This window comes from Eulemur rufifrons, chromosome 29, assembly GCF_041146395.1.
Source record: "Eulemur rufifrons isolate Redbay chromosome 29, OSU_ERuf_1, whole genome shotgun sequence".
NCBI lineage: Eukaryota > Metazoa > Chordata > Mammalia > Primates > Lemuridae > Eulemur > Eulemur rufifrons.
The window spans coordinates 52,612,962-52,638,471 of record NC_091011.1 but is presented as its reverse complement, the minus strand read 5'-3'; the positions used below and the strand labels follow the sequence as shown (position 1 = coordinate 52,638,471).

Below are 25,510 nucleotides of genomic sequence, written 5' to 3'. Positions count from 1 at the left end.
TGTGTTGATTCCATTTAAAACCTGCAATCTATCAACTATCTCTACCAATTCAACTGATATATCTGCAATTTTCACAGTTAATAAATTCCTAATTCACAGAAAGATCACTGGTGCTGATCACAGAGGAGAAAAACATGCATTCTCTTGTAGTAACAGATACTATTTCCCTGAGAAAGGGTCTTGTCAACAAAGGAGGGAGGATGCAGGCTGATTGTTAGGTTATGGGACAAGGGCTCAGGAGAAATTCAATTAGATTGATTCAAACAAAGAATCAGCCAATTTGGAAAAAGGTAACTTAGTGAAATCAACTGGAAAAATAAAACAATGAGCTGATTATCTGAAAGACTTTTTCAAATCAGTAAAAATAACATCTCTGATACAAAATCATTGCTTTATCAATTTCACTGTAATGAATTCATTGTTGTTTCCAATAATGTTTGTTTCATTTCTGAGTTTTAAATTCTTTATTTTTAAATTTTCAAAAGTATATATATAGGCATGATGTGTATATATGTGTGTGTGTATATGTATATACACACATGATATATCATTAAGTATTCCTAATCAAAAAATATGAAATCTAAAATGCTCCAAAGCATTTTGCTCAAAACATATTGAGCATAGACATGACACCACAAGTGGAAAATTCCACTCCTGACCTCATATGATAGGTTGCAGTAAAAATGCAGGTATACAACATACTTTACATGTGAATGAGTGTAAGAAAATACTTGCTTATTGGTAGTATATAAATTCAGAGGCAGGAATGACAGTGATGCCAAACACACACTTTTCACATAGGTGACTGATATGGTGATATCTTTGCTTTCTAATGGTACAATGTACACATAAGTTGTTTAATGCACAAAATTATGAAAAATATTGTATACAATTACCTTCAGGCTATGTATATAAGATGTTTCTGAAATATAAGCGAATTGTGCTCAAATTTGGGTACCATTCCCAAGATATTTCATTATGTATATGTAAATATTCCAAAATCAAAAAAAGAAAATCAGAAATAGAAAATACTTCTGGTCCCAAACATTTCAGATATGGGTACTCAACTTCTTTTACTCTATTATGAACTAATTTTTAAATGTGCAAAAGTTGTATACACTAGTATAACAGAATATCTCCTCATTACATGTACAATTATTTGGAAGAGAATATTATAATCTTCCAGATTGCAATAAAAATTTTTTTCCATGGCAAAATACCTGGAATATTTCTTTATAATAAATATATGACATATTATTGAAGTGCAAGCTCAGATCTGTTTAACATTGTTAAACACAACTCATCTACATGCATTCCTGATTTTATATAATTAATAATCATGCAGTATCACAGCATTCAACAATTAAAGTAATGAACGAAGAAAGGGAAGAGAAAGAAAAAAAGAAATATCTATTTGCTAATTATTCAAGACTTTATTATCTAGTAAAGCACAACACACATTTATGATAGAGACAAGTCATTTAGTTTGTAAATACCCTCATAATTTCTACTTTAAATTCTACAATTAGGCCGGGCGCGGTGGCTCACGCCTGTAATCCTAGCACTCTGGGAGGCCGAGGCGGGTGGATCGCTCGAGGTCAGGAGTTCGAGACCAGCCTGAGCAAGAGTGAGACCCCGTCTCTACTAAAAATAGAAAGAAATTATATGGACAACTAAAATATATATATACAAAAAATTAGCCGGGCATGGTGGCACATGCCTGTAGTCCCAGCTACTCAGGAGGCTGAGGCAGTAGGATTGCTTAAGCCCAGGAGTTTGAGGTTGCTGTGAGCTAGACTGACGCCACGGCACTCACTCTAGCCCGGGCAACAGAGTGAGACTCTGTCTCAAAAAAAAAAAAAAAAAAAAAAAAATTCTACAATTGATTCTCTGCCTCTAGTCTGTCACATTCTGATCCATTATCTATGTAAATATCAAAACTTTTATTAAAAAAATAACTTTCTAAGACATATGAAACAGCTATCACTTATAAGGTAAACATAAACTTCATAGAATAATATAACGACCATTACAAACTTACCCCATCTATGCAAGGTCTTTCTGATTTTAATTATTGTTACTTCATCTACTTTGTAAAATTCAACTTTCTCCTTAAGGCATGGCTCAAATGCTATCCATCTGTGTATACCTCTCTTTACCCATCTATTATGCAAATATTCTTGTGTGCCTTACACACTGGCATTGTTTCAACTGCTGGGTGAATATGATGCAAATTTGTTTCCTTCAAGAAACTTATATGCTAGTGACAGAGATTAAATAATCAAGTAAATTAATAAAGACAGAATGTAGTAACTGGTAGTATCTGTTACAAAAAAAAAAAAAATGAAGATCAGACAATGTCCAGTGGAAGGAAAGGCAAAAAGATATTTCAGATAGGGTGGTCAGGAAAGGTCTCTCTACGGATTAACATTTAAGCATAGAAGCAACTGAAGTAAAGATGATGGAGTTATAAGAACATCTGAAAGGAAGAGTTCTTCAGGTACAGAGGACATCAAATGCAAACGTACCAGACTGGTGCTTTTGCAAAAGAGAAAGCCAGTGAGTGAATGTTGCAACAGCTATATTGAGAGGTCAAAGAATGTGCTAGAAACGAGGTCAAGTAGACTCTTACAGGCTATGCTAAAGGCTGTAGATTTTTCACTAATTATTCTAAGAAGCTAGTGAAAAACTTTGAGTAAGGGAATGACATTCTCTGACTGAAATTTTTAAAAAGATTACTCTGTCTACTAAGAGAGGTATAGGGGGTATAAGCACAGAGGCAGGGAGACCAATGAAGCTGCTATTAAAAAGGTACTGTGGCCTCAGGTTGGCATCTATGGAGGTGATGAGAAGTAGTGGAGTTTGGTCATACAACCAGAAGGACTTGCTGAGAGGTTGGTTATAAGATGTGAAAGAAAGATATATAAAGATGACTCCTAGCTGCTTTTTGACCTAACCAGCTGAGTGAATGGTGGTGCCATTTATTAATATGGGAAAAACTGCAGAAATAGGTTTTAGAGAAGATATTATAATTCTTTCTCAGATATAAGTTTGAAGTTCTAAGTAGGTATCCAAGTGGAGCTCTTGAGTAGGCATACAAGCATTCATATCTGGCACATAGGGGTGAGTTCAGAACTAAACTGTGAATTTCAAACAGCACACTACTGTATGGAAGTCAAGAGAAGAAAATGTTTAAAAAAAAGAGGGAGTTAGGGATTAAGTAAAAATGAGAACTGAAAATTGGCCATTGGATTCAGCATGGAGGAAATTGCTGGTGACCTTGACAAGAATGGATGGGGCAGAGTGCTGCTGCTGATTATTAGAAAAGACTGTGTGCAATGGGTTACAGCAAGAATGGGATATGGTGAAGCGGAGACAATAATTGTTAGTGCCTTAGGCAGCAACTGTGTTTTGTTTCATATCTTTATAACATTTATCATCATCTGGCAAAGCATTTATTTTACTTGTTTTTTTTGTGTATGGCCTCCTCCACCCCCTAATGCATACTATAATATAAGTACCATGAATGCACAGATTGTCTTCTTTTTTTTCCATTGCTTTATTCTCAATACCTATAGCTGTTTCTGATAAATCTCATATGGGTATGCAAATAATTGCATACACAGCAAACAGTAATGATTGCTAAAGAAAACATTAGACAGGACAATGAGTCACCTATATATTACAATGAGAAGTCAACCCACTATTCTGGACCAGAGCTTATTTTTCAGAAGAATTATACTTTGAGTTAAAAATAATTTTGTTTTTAAATCAAGAAAACACTGCCAGACCACTAGTTATAGACTATGAAATTTGGGTTATTTATATTACCGTTGCGGTGGTTACTAACAATGTGATAAAGAAAAGTGCTTTTCTTCCATCAGTTTTTTTTTTTTTTTTTTTGGTGTGTGTGTATGTGCATATATTTTTTATCTTAAGGCACAGCTTGAGAGTGAAGAGTAACTAAGGCTCTAGAATATATATATATATATATATATATATTTTAGATTTTTTTTCTTTGTTTTCAGACTCATTCATCAGACCTCCTCTTTATTTCCCCACCTTGCCCCTCTCCTACTCAGACTTTCAGGATCTTCTATCCTATGAATTTTTTTGTGAACAATATAGCCTCCAGTGATCTCTCTTTTGCTAAACTCCCATATCACTAATTGTACCTTATGACATCTCCCCAAAGAATCATAAGCTCTCAATGGAGTTTCTTTGTCTCATAATATACCCAGGACAATTACATGCACATGGAAGTCACTTAATAAATCTTTACTGACTGAATGAACATATAAATTAACAAATTAATACCAATAAAGTATAGGCTCCCTAAAGCTTCTTTCTAGTAAGTACCTACGCTTTTATCAGACTTTTCTGGGAGGTCTCTGAGTTTACTCTAAATGTCCAAATGTTTTTGGCTATATCCTGCTTTATCTCTAATAGCAGTTTTCAAACTTTACAAGGATGGATAAGGCAGTAAAAAAAAGAAACAAAGCTACAGTATAGGAATTTTAAAAGACATATGAAACAAATAATGATATAACAAAGGATTATTCACTGAGGCACATAGACAGGGGTTGATTTATAAAATTTCTTAGTTGCTCTTTCAGAACACAAGGATTACACAAAATGAGATCCTCCTGTATAATAGATGTTTCAAGTTATATAATAAAGAGAAACACAAAGACTAAGCTTAGCATTTTAAATGGAATAAAAACCATATTAAATTTGTACTTACTATCTTCTATGTCCCAGCACTGGGTGATTGGGTCCCCGTACTTTACATCCTGGCGTCTAGCTCGCCTACAAAAAGGGAGTTAAACTGATGAGAACTTCAAGCATGATAATCAGAATATAGAAAGGCTACATCTAACACTAATAACAAATGCAGAACTATGCTTATCTTACTGCTCAATTTAAATGCATGTCAATATTCCAATCAAACTAACATTAACTCAAATGCTACTGGTAGTAGAGTCATAGTAGAACAAATCCTGTTTGGGCAATGAGATTATCTGAATTTTATTCAACTGCTATTCTTTTCTTTTTGTCTGATTTTTGATGAATTATTCAATGGAACAGGTTGAATATAAATACAATGTAGGTTTTATATAACTAAAATGGGGATAACTATTCTTACCCTTTCAGTCATTGGGAAATAATAACATATAAAAGAGCTTCAGTCAGTGGGTAATAAAGTATACACAAATACAAAGCATTTTATCATGTAAATATCCATTATTAGATAGATTTGATTAATCAACAAATTAAAGGCTGTTACTTGAAACATAATTACAAGTTTGATATAGTATGAATGGCTACCTATTAATTCTATCTTCTGACATGTAGGTCAAATTGTTTTCTGGTAGTTGTGATGATAATAATAATAATAAATAATGGCTTTTGCATTATGTCACATATTTTCCTTAAGAGAAAATAAAAAAAGAAAAAAATCTGCTACAACATCTATGTTAAGCATACACTCTTACGTTATTTTATATTACCTTATATTATTATGTTAATATACATTTTATATTAATATACATCCTATTATAATATATTAATGTATATTATATCTTATATTAATATTGTATATTAATGTATATCTAGATACCTTATATTATATCTTACTATATATTATATGTTACATTATTTTATATCTTATTTGCTTTGGCTATTTTATTTTGTCACTTCAGAGATCAGAGAAGAACCATAAACCTTCTGCAATATCTAGGGTGCTCCTTAAGGGCAATGCTGACCAGATGACAACCTTGTATAAGATTCATCCATTGTGAGCACCTTTTGGCTCACATGCATATTATATTGGGTAAGGAAAAACATCACAGTGGCGTATCTGTAAGATCAGAGATACAGTCTTGTGAACTAGAAGAAGAAAAAATTATGATGGTATAAGGTACATAAGGTCAAGAATGTTTTTATATCTTGACTTCTTAAAGAACAGGGTCTATTCATCATATTGAAAGTTTCTCACCAACTAAGGAGAATTCTTCTTGTTTTTTAGCTTCCAGAAAAGACTATGATGAACGTATTATTGGCTGAAAACTATAACAAAATGTTGGTGACTTTTTTATTTCGACTTGTAATAATATCTACCCATTTAAATTTAATTCAGAGATTTCAGCCAATATAAAATGTTTCCAATTTTAAGCAGTATTTGCTATTGTATTATATTATATATTCAATCTGTGACTCCCGAGATCTTAGAATTTAACAAATCAGTAAACTTTCAAAAAGAAAAAAAGTGTACATGTAGTAATGAGACTAACATATGCTTACCTGCCATCTTAATTGTTTAAAAAAAGACCCAAAGAATAAAAGAATACCTCACACAATTTGCTGACATTTTACCAAGATGGAAATATACTTTGAACAATACTTTATAAAATAATGCTACTATAACCCACATCAAAAATAATTACTGTATGATATTTACCCAACATCAGGCATATTGATGGGCATTCATTCAGATTGTTTTAAGTTATTTTTTTATTAAAGATAATGTTGAAAGGAACATCCTTAATCATATAACTTTGTGGTACTTTTGCACATATGAGTATAGAATAAATTTATAGCTTGGAATTGTTGGCTCAAAGTAGTGGTTAAGTCTAGGAGCACATAAAGCAATGAACTGTAAAGAGCAAGGTAACACTTTGTTGTTTAAATATCTGAGTGGCAGAAATTGACCAAGTTAGATTTATTAGAGTAAAAATAAAATTGTACCAAGTCACTGTGTTGCACTGTGTGCTGTATAGAATCTGTGCTTTCACAAACACATATTTAAAAATTATTTGCAAAATAGTAGTTATGAGTATATACATATTTACAAATAAGAAGAGAGGAAGGGAGGATTATAAAAAAGGTAAAGTAGTGAATAAAAACAAATTTTAATGGTGTTTGAACATAAACGAGGAAAAATATAGACGACGTATAAATTTTTTTAAATTCTACGTTTCAGAATTTCAGAATATCTGTTTTACTCTCCTTCAAAATTCAGTTTTATATAAAACTATAAAAAGATTTATTTCAATATTCATTCCATCGACCATGTTTTCTGTATATTTTCTTTTTAATTTAAACTACAAAACAATGATTTGTGTGAGATATTCATCTTATAGAAAGGAAAGTTTCATGTTAACTCAATGCACGTCTTACCTTTTTGAAGTAGGTGCATATCGAGAGCATGCATTTCCATCCCAGGCACAGTAGGGGTCTCTGGCAAGACAACAGTCTGCACAAGCTTTCCCATAAGTGTCGCATCTGTGCAAGGAGAGCTGAACCAATCCATCTCTGGAACCAATGTACAATTGTTGCTGCAAATCGGGCAAAACAAATGAATTAGAAGCACCTTTCAGACTAGTCTTAAAAACTTTGTTTTCTTGAATACCAAATGATACATCTAAATCTGTTTCTGTAAGTGCCCCACCCCTTGTAAACACTTGTACAGAAACATAACAAAGAGCAAAATAAGTCAATCTCTTCTACCCCTGGTAGGACAGTGGTTTGAAGATACTGAAATGGACAGCATTCTAATGCGCTGAGTAAGCTTGGCAGTAATTTATGAAGGTCAAAAACCAGCTGCTAGACAGGAATTAAGATGTCAAATTCTTTCTCAATAGTAGAAAATATACCTTGGTAGATTATATCAAGCACAGATGCTATAGGCAAACCTGAGGGTCTTCCCCAGCCGTGGCTCCTTACATGAGAGATGACTGAAAAGAGATTTATAAAACTTTCCTCTGGTTTTAATTAACCATTTCATTTGTTAATGAAGTAAGTACCCAGTCCCTGAAAGGACAAGGGTTGTAAGTGGGAGAGAAAGTATTTGGTATCACTCTAAAGAAACTGTTGAAGCAGGCTTGAGAGGCACCATGTCACAAATAAAAGGCTGCAGGATACTGAAAAACCCAGCAAATAAAATTCAGTTTTGAAAATAAGCTCAGAAATGAATACACTACCCCACTTATGTATTCATTTGAGTGTCTGTGGTAGTGGCGGTACAGAGGGAGGAACAAATGAATAAGCCATAGCCTGTGCCTTTAAAGAACTCATGGTCAACCCCAGCGGACCATGCCAAGCTTTAAATGAAGGAAAAGCAGCTTATAAGTAAATATTGGCAATAAGTAGCATGCATGCACTCTACTTACAGAAATCTGTCTTATACCTCTATCGCCCATTAAACTGTCAGTTAAGACTTTCTAGTTGCTAAATGCAATGAACACTGTTTAACATTTGTTTTGCTTAAATTCTCCATAGTGTTTGACACTAATGACAATATGCTCCTTGAAACTCTCTCCACTTTCTCCTGTTCTCCCTCTTTAAGTCTGTTTTTGTAATTTTTTTTTCACACTAAATGTTGAGTTTCCCTCTTTCCTATTCTCATTTCTTTACCCTTTTTATTTTGTAAAGGTTCAGAGGTACCTTGAAAACAACATAAACATGAACATAATGACTCCCCTAAATCTACTCCTCCTGCCCCACCTTGGCAAGAAGCACCATCACTCACTCCGTTACCCAAGACAGAAATCTGGCAGTTGTCTTTGAATCTTCTGTCTCTCACATTCAATCTGTCACCACATCATTTCCATTCTCTCATGTACAATTTTCTAATCTATTTCCTCCTCTCCCTCTCCACTGCCACGGCCTTTGTTTCAGTCCTTATCATTTCTTTCCTGGATTACTTGTAAGTGTCTTATTTCTGCTGGCTTCAGCCTTGTTTTCCAGCAATCCCCATCTTTCCCCCAGAACCCAATCTATCTCCCACACTGCCACAGCAGACTGATTTTTCTAAAAGGAAAATCTTATCAGGACACCCTCCTGGTTATAATCTTTAAGGATGTTCATTGTCTTTTTTTTTTTTTTTTTTTTTGAGACAGGGTTTCCTAATGTTGCCCAGGCTGGACTCGAATTCCTGGGCTCATGTGATCCTCCCACCTCAGCTTCTTGGGAAGCTGGAACTATAAGCACAGGCTTCCTAAGCACCCAGGGGATTTCATTATCTTTAAGATACATTGTTAAACTTCTTAAGAGGACATATAAGGATGTGCCTAATCTTGCTCTGGCTTATTTCTCCAGGTTTATTTCCAGCCTCCTTCCCCCTTGAACATACATATGCCCCTGGCTCTAAAGGAACACAAACTTATTAGAACAACCTATGGTCTCTCTTCACACCTTTGCAAATGTTCTCCCCTTTCACCTGGCATAAGCTCCTCAACTTCATCCCCGTTTTAATTTATCTGTTTATTATTATTATTATTAATAGCATGCTCCTCTGTCAGCTCTACTGTGAGCTTCGGGAGGTTAAAGGGTATGTCATTCATTCACTTCTGTACCCTCCAAGCACAGTAGTATGCCTTCAAGAAATAAATGCTGAATGAATGAAGAGATTAATGGAAAAGTCCTGAAGAAGAAACCTATTTAGAATTTTCCTTAATAATCACTCTGCCATATGAGGTGTAGGAGATAAAGACAATTTTAGAAACACCTTGATGTTGAACATCTTATTATATGACTTTCTTAAATCTTGAGGGTACAAATAGACATGGTAATGCAAGTATGAATCTCTGGAACCAATTGGGATTTGGAGTATCTTATCAGAGAACTGTGAAGTCATATTCAACACTGTTGTCATTATAATTACCTACTCTTCACTTCATGCTTATAATGTCCCAGCTCTCTGGGTAGAACTTTGCATGCAGCATCTTATTTAAACTCCCAATAAACTTACAATGTAGATATTGTTTTTCTAACTTTACTATAAAGGAAACTGATTCTGAAAGTTTAACATTAAGTGGTATTTGGAAGGCCAACTGTTCTTGGGCTATTTGCTACCACAGTCCATATTCTAACTCCTGGACTCCCAGATTAAAACCCTTTGTAAGGGTTAGGGGTGATATTCTACACAAATTTTTTATGAATTTGACAGAAAGATGTCCTCATGAGACTAGGAAAGTATGCTCATTTTTAAAGGCGAAAGGAAGGGAAGAGTATAATGTTCAATTAACGAAATTAGGTTCCATTTCTCCCAAGGCAAGGCTCAAACAATGGCCATTAATCAAGTAAACTAGAAACAAATGATCTAAAAATTTTTATATTGTTTACAATTTAATTTCCAATTTCAATGGATTTTCCTTCAAATGAACTTTTGATTCAAGCAAGCTGTTGCTTTTGTGAATAATTTTTATATAAAAATTAGAAAGTACCTGCTTTAGAGACAACTCCATATTCAAGATGATCGATGAGTGCTGAAAATAGAAGTTATATGTCAATAAAGATAATCATTAATAGGCCTTTTTATTAACCAGTATGTTGTTTTATCTTACATCAAAGATCACTGAAGTAAACTCTGCTATGTAGGGTAGAAAAGGATCTCGTTTGCTATTTTCTTCCAATGTGTAGTGGTTTTACCTTAATAGAAGTGAAAATAGTTACTTAAAGTATCTTATTAAAGAAAAACTACCTTAACATATAAGGAAACACTCTGCAATGAAAATTGTTCCCAGCTACTCACAAGTTTCTCCTTCTTCCAATCTGCTTATCTTAACTGCTTCCATATAATTCAAACTAGTGTTGACAAGAACATCTCCATAATTATTTATTACCTCTTTCTGCTATTACTTAGATCAGTGGTTCAAAAACTTGTTCAAGTAGCAGAGTTCTGAAAAGTTATAGTGCTCCTTGTAGACGACCATATTCTTTATGGAACACCACACAATATCGATGCACATGATTTCATGATATACACTAAAGCCAGTTTTATTTGTAGAAAATATGGCTCTGTGCATGCAAGATAAAATCAGAAACATGAACACAAAAATTACCAAACTAAAAAGGACAGAATGTTTAAAAAAAATGCCATCTATCATCTATCTATCTATTATTTATTCATTTCACACCAGCTAGTATTTACTACTTGGCAAATAGTTGCAAATGTAAAAGATTTAAGGAAATATAAGAAATAAAAAATTTAAGTGAGAAAGTTCTATCTATCCAATAATGTTTTGTGTCATGAATTTAAAAAGCAGGGCCAAACTCATCAAATTATATGCATTAAGTACAGGGTTTTCTTTTGTATGTCAATTATACCTCAATAAAGCTGTTTTTAAAAGAAGAAAACAAAACAAATGAAGGCCATTATTTAATCTTTAACAGTGGAATCCGAGCAATTCCTCTGGACCACTGTCTAACACCACTGAATGAGACTTGTTCTAATGTGCCTATGTGTGTTGTAGGGACTGTATTTTGGCCTCAGGGTTCACATTTATGTTTGACATCCGGCCTTTCCCTTAGGAGCCACCCAAGATTTTGTTTTGGTAGACACCAGATAGGAGGTCTTGTTCTTGTTAACTCCTTGACCACTATTATCATCACAATGTAAACAGGATCCTGTGGAACTCAGCATGTTAATTAACTTGAGCCCCTCACAGTGGAGGGCTTTATTCCCTTTTAGGCAATAGATGTTTACATGGAAACAATCCTTTTTAATAAACTGTCTCAACAAAAATGTTATTAAAAAACACAGCATATTTTTAGAAAGCTTTTCTAAGGAATAAAATTTTATTTCTAATGTTATTTTCAGGAAATAATTTAAAATCAAATTTTATTGAGCATTTACCAAAAAAAATGCCACAATTCAAATTTATTGTTAAAAGTCAAAGACATTCTCTAAACCTGGAGAACTATTCTTGTAGATCTACTAACTCTTTTTGGCTGGTGAGAGCAATTTAGCATACATGAAGACTTACTATCATGCAATCTATTTTTTTTTTTTTTTTAATTTCCTTACAGAAGAGCAGGGGCACATGATTTATACACTCTTCTAGTTTTTTCAAATTCAATTGGGGAAAAATTGAAAAGCAAAATTTATAAAGTAGAAAAGCATCTGGATAGTAAAAGAGACCCCAGGCTTTCATTTAATGTGGCAATTTGTCTGACTATATGCTTAGAGAATGCAGTAATGAGAGGCAATCCCAGGAGCTCTGAGTTCAGTGGTATTCTAGAGAGTAAGGTGAGTCTCATTCTAAGTTGCTTGTAAAATTTTTTCCATTGCTTAGGGAAAAGAAAAAAATAAAGGAGCTAATTTCAAACACTTCTCCAGGAAAAGTGATGATGTATTAAAACAAGCGTGCCCTACCTAACAAGGACAACTCAGTTCCACCATCTCTGCTCCTGGAACTCAGGACTGAGTCTTACCTTGAATATCTGCAACTCCTCCAGAACAACCTCTTCCATATTCCACTTCTCCTTTGAAATGCTGACAACTTTTAGCAGGGTTCCAATGTCTGAAAAAGTGCATAACCCGTGAGCCTGCTGTTTCTATTTCAATAATTTAGTTGTAAGCATATTCCTAGAAACAAATTGCTCCCTTCATTTCTTTATAAATGCCTTTCACAAATTAGATTGAATAAAGCAAGCATAAAGAAGTGAAGCTTAATGTATATGATTTTGCCCTTCAGAAATATTACAGCTTTTAGCTAGTAGCATATATATTTATAGAGAGAATATTAAAAGACATATATTCAGAGAATATTCTTTACAAAAGAAATATATATGTTTAGTTTAAATATTGGTTGAAATGATAACAAAGAAGGAACGAATGTTTTGGACCTTAATTAAAAAGGTTAAAATATATTAAAATGACCAATTTCTCTCTCCTCCCCCTCTAGCTCAATGTAATATATATTTATTTAGTAGTTATTATATCCAATTCACCATAAAGAACACATATGTTCTTTAAATGTTAACAAATGGACAAAAAAAAAAAAAAGAAAGAAATCATTGAAGCAATCTGAGGAAAATTGTAGTTTACTCTTCAATTGTATTTTACCTTCCTAATTATTATTAATGGGCTAGAAACTGAAGTTTTGTTTATATTAGTTCAGTTCAACTTAAAAGACAATTATGAGGTTGATAATGTAAACCAAAAATTGACATTTAGAAAAAAGTCTTAAATATATCCTCTTATATTGCAATTCCACAAGGTGGCATGCTAGTATAGAAAAAAAATACTTTACAAAAAAAAATTGCACTTTAAAATTAATTCACACAAAATAGATATTTTTAAAATTCTGAGAACTGGACTTGTAGTATAGTAACATATATAGTAATGGTCCTGTTTGTGCACAATAGTCTGGATTATTTAATTATTTTAAATGACTCTAGCATCTTTGAAAAATATCAAATATACATTTTCCAAATGTCAAAATTGAGTTATCTATCTTGGCGGCGCTATAATTTTCTCAGTAAAAGCAAGATAGTACCACCTAGTGGCCAAATGACATTTATGGCAGTGAACAGTTGAAGACCTGGGAAGGAGCTTTGGGTGGACAGTGCAAATTAAAGGCCAAACTTAAAGCGCATTGATAAGAAACTAATTATTTCTACTTCTAACTCTTCAGTAGCCATCTCTGTAGTCTTTGAAAGATCCCTTATTTTTCCAGTTCTCGGGATTACTATCTGCAACACAACCAGGTTTGACAACTGGTGTTTCATGATCTGAGTCTATAACGCACATACTTCCTAATAAAACTCACTTTTGTAAAACCAATATATTTTTAAAATAAAATTATTCTACCATTTGTTTGTATTCCTAAATATATATTTTCATTAAAAGTATCTGTTTTTGAAAACCCATTAATTTCCATTTCTTTATGAAATGCTTGATCCATTCAATTATATAACATAGCAGTGCATAGTTTTTAATGATGCCTGTTATTAAATACCATTAGAATTCACATATTATTAAATAATACTTTTTAAAATTTTTGAGATTTACCAAATAAACAATATTTTTCTTTCTGTGAAAAAATTTTTAAATCATTTTATAATTACAGAGTTGGCAAAGAATAAAGTGGGTTTCAATTATCAGAGTCCACAAAATTCATTTTAATCCATAAAAAATTTAAGAATAGGAAAATAATCTCCAAGAAGTTTCTATTTAAAGGTCTTTACATAATAATGCTTAATGTTTTTGAAAAGCTATCTTGAGTCAACTAAGTCAGAGATTCTCGAAACCAGGTGAAAGGATCCTTTGAGGTAGAGCTTGTCAAGTAGGTGAAGGGAAAAGTGAAGTTTGAAAATAAACATTACTTTGCCCTACTTGTTTAATTTTAGTCCAAAGTCACTGTACAAATATGTATTAAGTACCCAACCTTAGTAGTCACATTGCAGTTACAATAAACAAATATATTTAGGAGTCTGGGAGATATTTATGAATATAATTTAAAAGCATGTTACACAATTTTAAGAAATATTGACAAAGTAATAGCTAATAATTACTCATTTTTAGTTTGACCCGTAAACATTTTTGAAGCATTTTTGTTAATAATGAAAAATCAATAATGAAAATATGAAAATAATGAAAAATTCCTTTGAAAGAAAGCACAATCTAGTTCGAGCTTACCTGTTCCAAGAAACATTACATCGTACTGGCCATCTTCTGCAACAACATGATCCACCACTATCTGTGTCAGTCTGTAATCCACATTGATTCGCTTGAATGTTGGTCCTCCTGCAACTGGGTATACTGACTTATACATCACAGGGTGCCGCTTTATGAAACTGATGACATCATCTGGAAAATCTCTAGTGGATTTAATCAGTGGGTCATAGGTTTTGCTCGGACACTGAAAATAAATGTGGAGAAAGACATTGTTAATGTACGTGAGAAATTCTCACTTTCAAGAAAGTTTTTAAGGCCTATCATAAATAATATTAAAGAAATGAACAACAGAGTCAATATGCAATCAAGTGTACTTGTAAATTAATGCAGTGCACCTCCAATAAATTTAAATACAGTTTTCTCCCTCAAAAATATCATAAATTATATGTATTCATTTATGTATATGTATAAAATTTCCACAGAGAATTCTTTTCTTATTAAACATTATCGTTCCTTTGAAGATTATTGTTTCTAATGAAGATACATGAAATTTAAGTTGAAATAACTGTTAAGAAATTGATCTATTAAACCTGAGAACATATGGGACACTATCATTTTCAATTTCCTTTGAGTAACTTTATGATTTCAGTTCAACTGAAACCATGCTTATTAAAAATAAAAAGGAACAAATCAACAGGTCACAAAAATTGCTTTCAAAAAAACTTTAATAGTTTGAAATTGTAATTATGTAGTTTCTTTTATAGCTAGTGTGAAAATTATACTTTGAATAGTTTCACAGCTCTTCTCTTAAAGGATCTGTGAAGAAACCCTCAGGGAATTTTCCACTTGTGCTTAAAATTGCCTCCTGTGTGTCTTTCAGCGTTTAGTAAATCAATAGTTAACATAGCCTGCCCCCTGGTGGTAAAAATTAAAAAGTTCCTACTATTCAATGAGTTTGAAAGTGACTTTATCCAAAAATAAAGAAATCACTTTAAAATTAAACTTTTTTCCCTCAGAAAATATTTTCTCTTCCAAATCCTAAATCTATTTTATTGTTCAGTATATTATAATTTAGGAAGATACCTCTGATAGAACAATTCTGTTATCACATTCAAATTCTTAATGGACTAATGCATTCTTTTGAAGTGTAAAACATCAGTCAATTGATGCAGACAGGCATAGAGAAGAAAATGAGTGACATTAGGGAAAGTCTGAAAGAAGATTCTGCTTTTCCCATATTATAGTTTTTAGAAAAGTCGGAAACATAGTCTTTACTAAACTGAGCCATTTACACTAGGCACTAATTAGAATCATGTTAAGCTTCTAAAAATAAAACGTACTTCTCAAAGTGTTCAAGAGAGTCATTCTTAGGGGGCTGAAGATCCTAGAGTTAGTCACAATATATGAGTCTGAACCCAAATTTTATACAAATAAAATCATAATGGCTCATGAGTTAGAAGAAGTATCAAAGAAGTTGTACTTAAAAAAACTGTTAATGATTTTTCTATAAATAATTTAAAAATATCTTTATCTTTCACAGAAATTTTGCATGTCTGCTATTAAGAAACTGATCCTTTCTTGATATCTGTTTACTTGTCTCAGGTCTTCAGCAGAGAGATTAGAAATGTCCTGGAGTATTAGCCATTTAGTATTTATCTAGCATATTCTTAACTGGATGTTGTTCTGAAGATCTAAGTCTGTGTGTTCAGTTATCATTTCTAGCACTTAGCCTTCAGCCAAGTGGAATCTGTCAACTCGATAATGGAAGGAACCCTATATTAAATAGATTAAGCAGAGACTCAAAATGGATATGGAGCTCAAATGATACAAAGCTCCTCTCCAATTATAGGCTGTATGTTTGAGGCTCAGTCAAAGGCCATTCATAGTGGGCTTATAGCATATAATGCCTGTGGTTCAATCTGGTTGGTCTATCATTAAAATCAAAGCAAGAGCAAGATTTTGCCTGCATTACATTTGTGAAAGCGCCCTCCAGCTTAAAAAACTCTTTTGACTTTGCAGCTATAGTTATGCAGTAGCCAAAATTTCAAAAGAAATAATATAATGACATTCAATCCACAAGTTGTGATCTCAAATTTTTAAATAATTACAAATTTTAATGTAAGAAAGTGTAGTTGAATAAAAATATGAACATTTAGCAAATAAATAGATATGACAATTTTCTTCATTGCTAACCTCTGACAAAAAGGTTTAAGTGTAATAAAATCTAAGAAAAAAGAAGAGAAGGAAAACCTGGTTTCTATTGACTATTATAAAATGATCTTTGAATATATTTTTTCTTATGGCAGCTTTTCCTCATGGCATGCTGCCAGTGTTTGGATAAGATCTTTATCCTCTCGGTTGCTATGCGTGATCTCTCAGGTTGGAGTCTCCAATATGCTTGCACAAATGAAAATGATTTGGTAGAGTTACTCCCTGAGGTTTAAGATAGTATGGTTTGAACCAAATATTGTTATTTTAGTACATTCAAACCAGTGGAATTTTTGCTTTGATATCATATAGCTGTGCAGCACACAGATCTAAAAATAACTTGAGATGCCAAGCAACATACAAAGGTAAGAGTAAAGTGGGAAAGAAAAATTCCATAGAAGAAAGAGAGAAAATGTGGGAAATGGTATATCTAAAGCAAATTGTTATATTCAATTATTTGTTTTCTTTCAAAAGAGCCTAGGAATTTTTCTTATTGTGACTATACATCCCAGGTATTAAAAATCTAGTGAATTTTTCTCTATATGTATGTACTTTTAATTTCTAGTTATTAACACAGTCCATTTGAACATATCATAAGGGAGCCATTTACTTCTGCTGCAGTTTTCTAACATTGGCCTAACTTCTACCACTTAGTTCCTGTGAGTGTAGGAAATAAATCAGGAAACTTATATGTGTCTCTACCTACTGTTTTTATAAAACTCAAAGACAATTTAAAATTTAAGGACGAAGGAAAAAAAGAAAAAGCTATTACTGAAATTTTAAAATGCCAGTATCTTGCTAGAAACATTAATACCATCTCAAGACTAGAAGAGAACCTGCCTAGACAAACCGTGAGATGAAAGGGTAAACCCAACAGCAGCAGCAACCAGCCCTGGTTCAGCGCCTGTCTCCCATGGCTGGCTGCCATCGCTGGCTAGGTGTGAGCGTGTTATGCTTGGCAGGCCTGCGTGTTTGTCTAGGGCCTTTAGTAGTGTAGTGGGAAGCAATGGATAAGAGGAGAGAAAGAGTTTTTATCCAATGAGAGATCTTTGCCCCTTGGCAAGGCCCCAGACAGCTGTTAAAGGTTTTCTCCCCGTGCGGCTTCAGACTGTTCTCTACAGGTTGCAGTTTTCTTTTAAACAAATCAGAAAAATGAATAATGTGCGGGAAGACATGACACAGGAAGGACTGAACTAGGCTTTCATTTTCAGCAAACTGAGAAAAATAAACTCAAAATATAAAGGAAGTCTGAATTTTATTTATAAAGTAAAAAAATGCAAACGTATTAGGTGCCTTCTTATCCTTCTGCTTATTCATTTAAGAGTCAGCCTATAACAGATATGGGCAAAGAAAGACCTCATATTAAATATCAGAGATAGAAAAGCCAGGGGCTGGCCAGGCGCGGAGGGCTCACTCTTGTAATCCTAGCACTCTGGGAGGTGGAGGTGGGAGGTTTGCTTGAGGTCAGGAGCTGGAGACCAGCCTGAGTAAGAACGAGACCCCATCTCTACTAAAAATAGAAAAAGTTAGCCAGGCGTGGTGGCGCATGCCTGTAGTTCCCGCTACTCGGAAGGCTGAGGCAGGAGGATCGCTTGAGCCTAGAAGGTCAAGGTTGAGGTGAGCTATGATCACGCCACTGTACTCTAGCCAGGGCCACAGAGCAAGACTGTCTCAAAACAAAAACAAAAACAAAACAAAAACAAAACAAAAACAAAAACACAGGGCAAAAAAGACAGAGGTAAATTTCTCTGTCTCTTTCTGAGTTTCCCTTTCTCTCAGAGGAATTCCCATACAAGAAAAAGCAAAAGACTGTTGAACATAGTAAGTAGCCTGGGATTTGAAGAACCTCATTATAAAAGCAAATGTCGGCCCTCTGGAAAAAAAAGCTTGGAAAGGTTGATTCTCTCTGTTGGAAAGGTTGATTCATGTTAGAAACCCATGGCCTCTCGCCATATTAGAGAAACAAAGGCTATGCACAGGGAAACGACAGTGATGCTTCATCAGACACCCCCTTCAGTGTAATCAGTTTTAGGACCCTGAGTCAGAAAGCTTCTAGCCTTGCCTCTGCTAAACTCTATAAGAAATAGAACCAAAAATATCCTCAGTAATTTAGAGAGGTGGTGACAAAGTAATAGTTTGCTACTCAATAAATGGAAGGTTATGGAGTGAACAAATATTAGGAAATAAAACTGTAAATTCAATATGATAGAGAGATATGAGTGAGCCACTGATGACTAAAATAAGATTTTCCCAAAGCTTTCCATAGTTTATAAATTAATTAGAAAAGACTTACTTAAAGTTAAACAAACAAAAAACCCAACAATAACAAAATGTTAGCCATATTCCTCAGGTGCACAAATGGGAAGACGGAGTGAGGCACTGTGAGAGGATTCTTGCATCATACTCTGCATTTTTCAGTCTCCTTTGGTAAGACTGTCATAGTCTAACACTATACAAATTAACAGAAAGTTTTAAATACTATTTTTGAATTACATATTTGTCATTGGTCAATTACAACTATATTTGGAAGTCAAACTTAAAACATTTCTTTTCTGCAATTTTAAAAATAAATTCTTACTTAATGGGACCAGCATAGTTTACAACCAAGGTCTGATGCAGGAGATTAACAAAGACGTAACATTCTAAGAACCATTGCCTCTCTGTGAAAAGACTGTGTTACAGGATTATGCTGATGCTCAAGCCACATAGTTTATGGAGCAGAAAGAGAAAACAGGGTGACCAAAAAGTTCTGAACTTGTGGATTCCACGGCTGCCTCAAACCCCTGCTGCTGAGAATAGCAATCAAGGTAAAAGTTTGAATTTCTCAGGAGTAGTTCTAGTTCTGGTTGGAGCACCATTACATACATTCAGTCTGCTATGTAAACCCAGTTATTGACATTATGTATTATCATCCTATGATCTCTTCCCTCCAGGATTTACTTTTCTAAGGCAAAATCATAAACCAATCTCAGGGAAGGCAATGATGTCTTGATAAGTTATAGTAAAAAAGACTTTTCTAGAACAGAGGGATAGGCCAGGACCCAGAGCTGGTCCATGATGGTATATTTGTAAGATGAACTTTCCAGTGGATCTGGAATCAAAAGAACTTTGTAATTTCTCAATGTCTCTTACAATGCTATAAAGTCCAATTAGTTAGGGCTGCAGTCCCCAACCCCTGGGTCAAGGCCTGGTACCGGTTGGTGGCCTGTTAGGAAAACAGGGCCATGCATCACCACCTGAGCTCCACCTCCCCAACCTGCACCTCCTCCACCCCACATCTTCCTCTCCCTAACCCCCTATCTGTGGAAAAATTGTCTTCCATGAAACTGGTCCCTGGTGCCAAAAAGGTTGGGAACTGCTGATTTAGTAGAAAATAAATAAGGACTGTCAGACCTATCTACACCCCCATCCAAAATGTGGGAGTTTTTAATCTCATAGCAGAAAAGAAGGGCAATAAGGACCCTACCACAAAGAGAGAAAATTGTTCAGCCTTTACCTTTGATTTTCTCTAGAGAAAAAAACCACGTGAGGACTTGAACATGACGGGGCTTTTTGTTCAGACAGAGATTTGAAATGTTATAAAGAGGGAGATATTTCATTATGTTACATTGATGGTAGTTAGAAAATTGCCTAATATTGTTTTTCTTGTGGGCTGTTAAATGAAATAGCTAATTAATATAAAAAAAGACTTTTGAAAAAAAGATTTTCAATTTTGTAAAGATTTGAATTCCTGAACAGAATTGGAGAGGAGAGAGATTTATTCAGGGAATATTTGAGATTTAACAAGTTTTATAGGACTTTTCAATATTTTTTTCAACAAAGTTTTACAGGAAATTCCTAAGCAAGTTTTGTTAATCAATTTACAGGACATTTTAATATTTTTTTTTCCCTCACTACAAGGACACATTACATTCAGAAATAAACCAGGGAAGGCAATAAGCAGGAAGAAGAAGGTTAACTTCGTGGTTAATGGGTTTTTTTTTTTTTTTTTGAGACGGAGTCATGCTCTGTCAACCCAGCTAGAGTGCCATGGAGTCAGCCTAGCTCATGGCAACATCAAACTCCTGGTTTCAATCGATCCTTCAGCCTCAGCCTCACGAGTAGCTAGAACTACAGGTGCCCCACACGACGCCAGGCCAATTTTTTTATTTTTAATAGAGATGGAGTCTCGCTCTTGCTCAAGCTCTAACTCCTGAGCTCAAACACCCCCCCCCCACCTTGGCCTCCTAGAGTGCTAAGATTACAGGTATGAGCCACTGCGCCTGCCCAGTTTAGTGATTTGATATTTCATGTGGCTTAGTGTTTCTTTCCCCTACACAAAAAGAAGATAAAAGAAAACCAACCACACCGCATCCTTGGGGAAAAAAAAAAGATTTAGAACTGAAGATGAACATTTATTCAATGTATCTAGCGTCAGACAGTGTAGGAGGCACAGCTGGCCTGAGAAATTAAGTCTTTAGATACTCAGGATGATTTTTACCAAGTCTTAGTGTTCCTCAAAATAGGGCTTTGTTTCAAAATTTTGAACCAAGAAATTCAAGAAATTTACAGGAATCCTTAGAATCACCATTTCTACCACCTCTGTTTGGTATCTTTATACCAAAAAAAAAAAAGAATGCATTTTTTTTTTTTTTTTGGTGTTTAAGGTATTAATAGGAATTGCAATGCATTTATCTTTCATCAATGCCCACATAAAATAAAGCTATGAAATTATAATAAAATATACCTATAACTACTTCATTTTTCTCCCTATTAAAAAAATGGAGCATCAGGTTGGAAATTCATGTGTAAATTTTTATCTTTAAAAGTAAAGCCAACAAAATTAACAGTAAAAGCAGCAATAGTTTGGGTGAAAATGGAATTTAAAATTGCATTGCTATTTTTACAAAAGTACACATTTAGAAATCATCAAAAACTGTGGCAGCTGGTTCAAGAGTAGTAAAACACACATTTCACAAATATTTGAACTTCAAAAACAAATGTTTTCTTCTCACCTTATTGATAAAGGAATGGTTTAAAAACTGAAACTCACTTTTGAGTAAAAACTAATATTTTACACTTATTCATAAATCTTAAAAATTCCTTGTCAACACAAAATAAAACTACAGAGTACATCATTTATAATAGATCAAATATCAAAATTGAAATCTTCTGCCTTTATAAATCTCCCTTAGATTCTGAATTTTTTAGCAGTCTGCTATTTTTGGCCAAATTCTATTGGTTTCTTATCTGACCTGCAACACTCACTGCATGATGGATTCTTCTATATTTTGTTTCACTTGCAACTTCTTATTACCAATATTCAGCAAGTCAATAATGATAGAAAAAGTCCTCCCAGACAAAATACGATTTGTTTAGACATTCTATTTGGACAGCAGAGGGCAGAAGAATCACTCAAAATGAAGGAATTCTATAATGTACCCTTGTGCATCCTTGAGCTTCCAGGCTTATTAACATTGCAGAGCAGTGATATCATGGTAAGGCTAGGAGTTTAAGTTTCACTTTTTGTCAGAGAAGTACAGCACTCTGTCAAAGCCAAACAATCAAAGTAAGCATGGCAAGCTGAAAGTTGCAGTGTTTATTTAACCCAGTGATAATGCCAACAGAAGTCACTACTGGGAGAACAACTTTGAATTCAATCTTAACAGCAAAACAGATGCAGAAAATGTAAAAGCAAAAGTTACCTTTTTAACATTCTATTTAAAAATTTTAACTTAAGTGTAAAATGCCTTTTTGTAAAGGTTCTAACCATTTCATAGAAAGCAAATTATTCAACAATGCTTTCTTTAAAATAAGATATGTTCCCCTGAATTACAATAAAAGAAATGACAAGTGCAGTAAGGTTTCAAAACTTTATTTTTACTTGTGCAGAGAATAGATAAGTCCCTACAAAAATAATGTAAGGTCTGTTTGGTTGTTCATTTTTATCACTTTGAAAGTAGAACAAAATGGAGGTTAATGGCTTTTGACATGGAGTTAGGTAGATCAAGTTTAATTCCAATCTAACCACTTTACAAGCTGTGAGATCATGAACATGTGTTTATTTTTATTTGGCCTTTTCTTATCCATAAAATTGGGAAAATAATACCTACATTATGTTGTTGTTTTAAGAATGTACTAAGATAACATATAAGTGCTTATTACAGTGTCTGGATCATGAGGAGTGTTCACTAATGATTTTTAACTAAAATTTCTGAGCTGGAGGCTTCCAGAAAATAGAAACAATCATAGCTTCACGTAAACAAAAATTACTAAAATTAAGATGTTTTAAAAAAAAAAGATAAGAGAGAATGCCAGGAGGTAATATAAAAATAAATGCAGTTCATTTTAGGTGGGACATTCAACAGTATATTGATCTAGTGATTATGAGGGAATAGATGAATAATTAGGGAATACTAAAGAATAGGGAGAGAAGACTGGTCAGAAAACTCCAACATCCCTCTTTATTCTGCTGTTTTTGGCAATGTGATATTGGGAAAGTTAATTTTTCTGGGCATCCATTTCTTCCTCTTTAAAATGAGGGTGAATTATGTGGTCTCTATCATCCATTCCAGTTCTTACATTCTCAAATTTTACTAGTGTAGATACTTGATATACTGTGAAATATAATTCCAATGATTTTATGTGTAGAGTTATTTAAAATAGTAAAGTTTATTTATATAAAGCATATTTGTGTAATAGTTTTTCACATCAGATACATGATGTTCCTAACTTCAACATCAGAATTCCAAATATAAAATAGAATGCAGAAAGTAAGATGATAGCATTATATGCAAACAAAAAATAAGATTTTTTTTTAAAATGCCTAAGGAAATAATGAAATAAAGAGGTTACCTATCTATGCACACTTTTAGACATTTTCAAATTTGGTCATAATGATTTCAAAGAGAATATACAAGTATCTAGTTACTTGCAAATAATTGCTATCCTTTAGCTACCATAGCTTTCTAGATACAGCCTGTAAAGCTATTAGTAGGAGTGGTTGTTACTATTCTTGCACAGAACAAATTGGACAGGGTTAGTCACTAAAAAATATTTTAAAATATCAGACTATTACTTTTATACTAATAAATTTATACTGATTTATGTGATTGCTCCTCATCTAAAAACAGCACATATATAATCATATATAATCAGCACATATATAATCACATACAATTAGAAGGAACCTCTTTCCCCTATTTTGAGCAGGATTTTAAAAACCACTCTAAGTTCTATAAAATGCTATGATTTACCTGATCAAAAAGAGTTTTCTAGTGGAGTCCTCCAGACAGACACTTTGTCTTCCTGTTTCCATTACTGATTGTAGCCTTAATAGGGGCTACAGGTAAAAGATTAGTTATAAGGCATAATTCTCAAAGCTCAACTTCAGATGCAAATGTTTGCACATTTAAAAAATTCTCATAGGAAATCTATTAGAAATAGTGATGTTGAGAAAGAATTAAGAAATAATGTTAAATGGCTTTTCTTTAGTCCTAATTATGCTTTTCTTTTTCTACATTGTTAGAAAGAAAGTTAAGTATTTTTGATGGTTTAGATATAATTTGCCAAATAATTTTGAACTTTTCAAGAAAATTTCTACAGTGTAAACACTGTATTTTGAGTAGTAAGCAGCATAATTTGGTGCTTCTCATTGATGAAAAGCACTGACATTTATGTTTTCCTATTTTGGGGCAGTCACTTATTCACATTTCAGAGAAGTGGCTGTGTACTTACAAGGACAGTCATGTGCGTTCTCGTCAAGCCTCACATGACATTCATAGCTCTTCAGGCAGGAGCTGACAGCAACCACTTCTACAACATCTCTAACTTACACTATAATTGGGTAATAAAGTAACCTTGATGCATTTTAATTTTCTGAGTATTACAAGACTCAACTGCTGTGTCCATATATGCTAAACATTTCTTGTAACTAATGTGGATAGTCTCAGCTTTAAATTCTTTCTCCTATAACATCCAGATAACTGAAAAAAAAAAAAAAATTCATGGCCTGAATGGTGACAGTCTCTATTTTTTAAAACAAACTCATGTGGAAACAGTTTAGTATGTGATAGTCTATGATACTTAATCCCAAAATATTAATAAAGTAAAATTTCCCCAGCTAGAGGTCTTTTCCAAATTTTAATCTCTCTCTCTCTCTCTCTCTTTCTCTCACACACACACACACGTAAAAATCTTCCATGGAAGGTTAAAAAAAAAATATTTAACATACTTTTAAGTACAGTATCATAGTATGAGAACTAAGAGCTATGACTTAGTATAAGAGCTAAGAACTTGGACTTATAGTATCGTAAGAACCAAGAACTTGGAGCTTGGAGTTAAAACCCAGCTCCATCATTCACTAGCTTTGCAACCTTGGGCAAATTACTACACCTGTCTGTGCCTGAGATTCCTCACCTGTATAATGGAATTAATAGCACTTGTTTCATTAAGGAATAATGTTAAATGGCTCTTCTAGGGTTTATGAGAATTAAGTAACTTAAGATTTGTAAAACTTTTAGAAGAGTTACCTGCACATCCTAAGTGCTATATTATTGCCCAACAATAAATAAATAAAACTAGAAAGTACAGCTTTGACATTCAAAGAAAACAATAGTAAAAGGGAAAAAAGAATAACCCAATTAAAAATGGGCTAAAGACTTGAACACACATTTCTCCAAAGACATACATATGGCCAACAGGTACATGAAAAAATGTTCAATGTCATTAATCATCAGAAAAATTAAAATCAAAACTACAGTGAGATCACTTCACACCTTTAAGGATGGATATTATAAAAACAAAAGACAAGTGTTAGGAAGGATACGGAGAAATACTTATTGGCATTTCCAGCTAATTTATAATATTTGTCACTCTAGACAACTAATCATTTTGATGATCTTATAGACATGTTGGGAT

At 33.5% G+C, this 25,510-nt stretch overlaps 1 protein-coding gene across 2 annotated transcripts in view; it reads right to left on the bottom strand.

Annotated features, from left to right (window-relative positions):
- Positions 1–25,510, bottom strand: part of SEMA3D (semaphorin 3D) — a 202,284-nt gene that overhangs the window by 13,434 nt on the left and 163,340 nt on the right. For both annotated transcript variants that reach the window (XM_069461870.1, XM_069461871.1), the window contains exons 12-16: positions 14,426–14,648; positions 12,217–12,305; positions 10,227–10,268; positions 7,180–7,337; positions 4,745–4,809 (exon numbers count right to left, since the gene is read on the bottom strand). In XM_069461870.1, the coding sequence (XP_069317971.1) occupies positions 4,745–4,809; positions 7,180–7,337; positions 10,227–10,268; positions 12,217–12,305; positions 14,426–14,648 (577 nt within the window). The remainder of the gene's footprint in view (positions 1–4,744; positions 4,810–7,179; positions 7,338–10,226; positions 10,269–12,216; positions 12,306–14,425; positions 14,649–25,510) is intronic.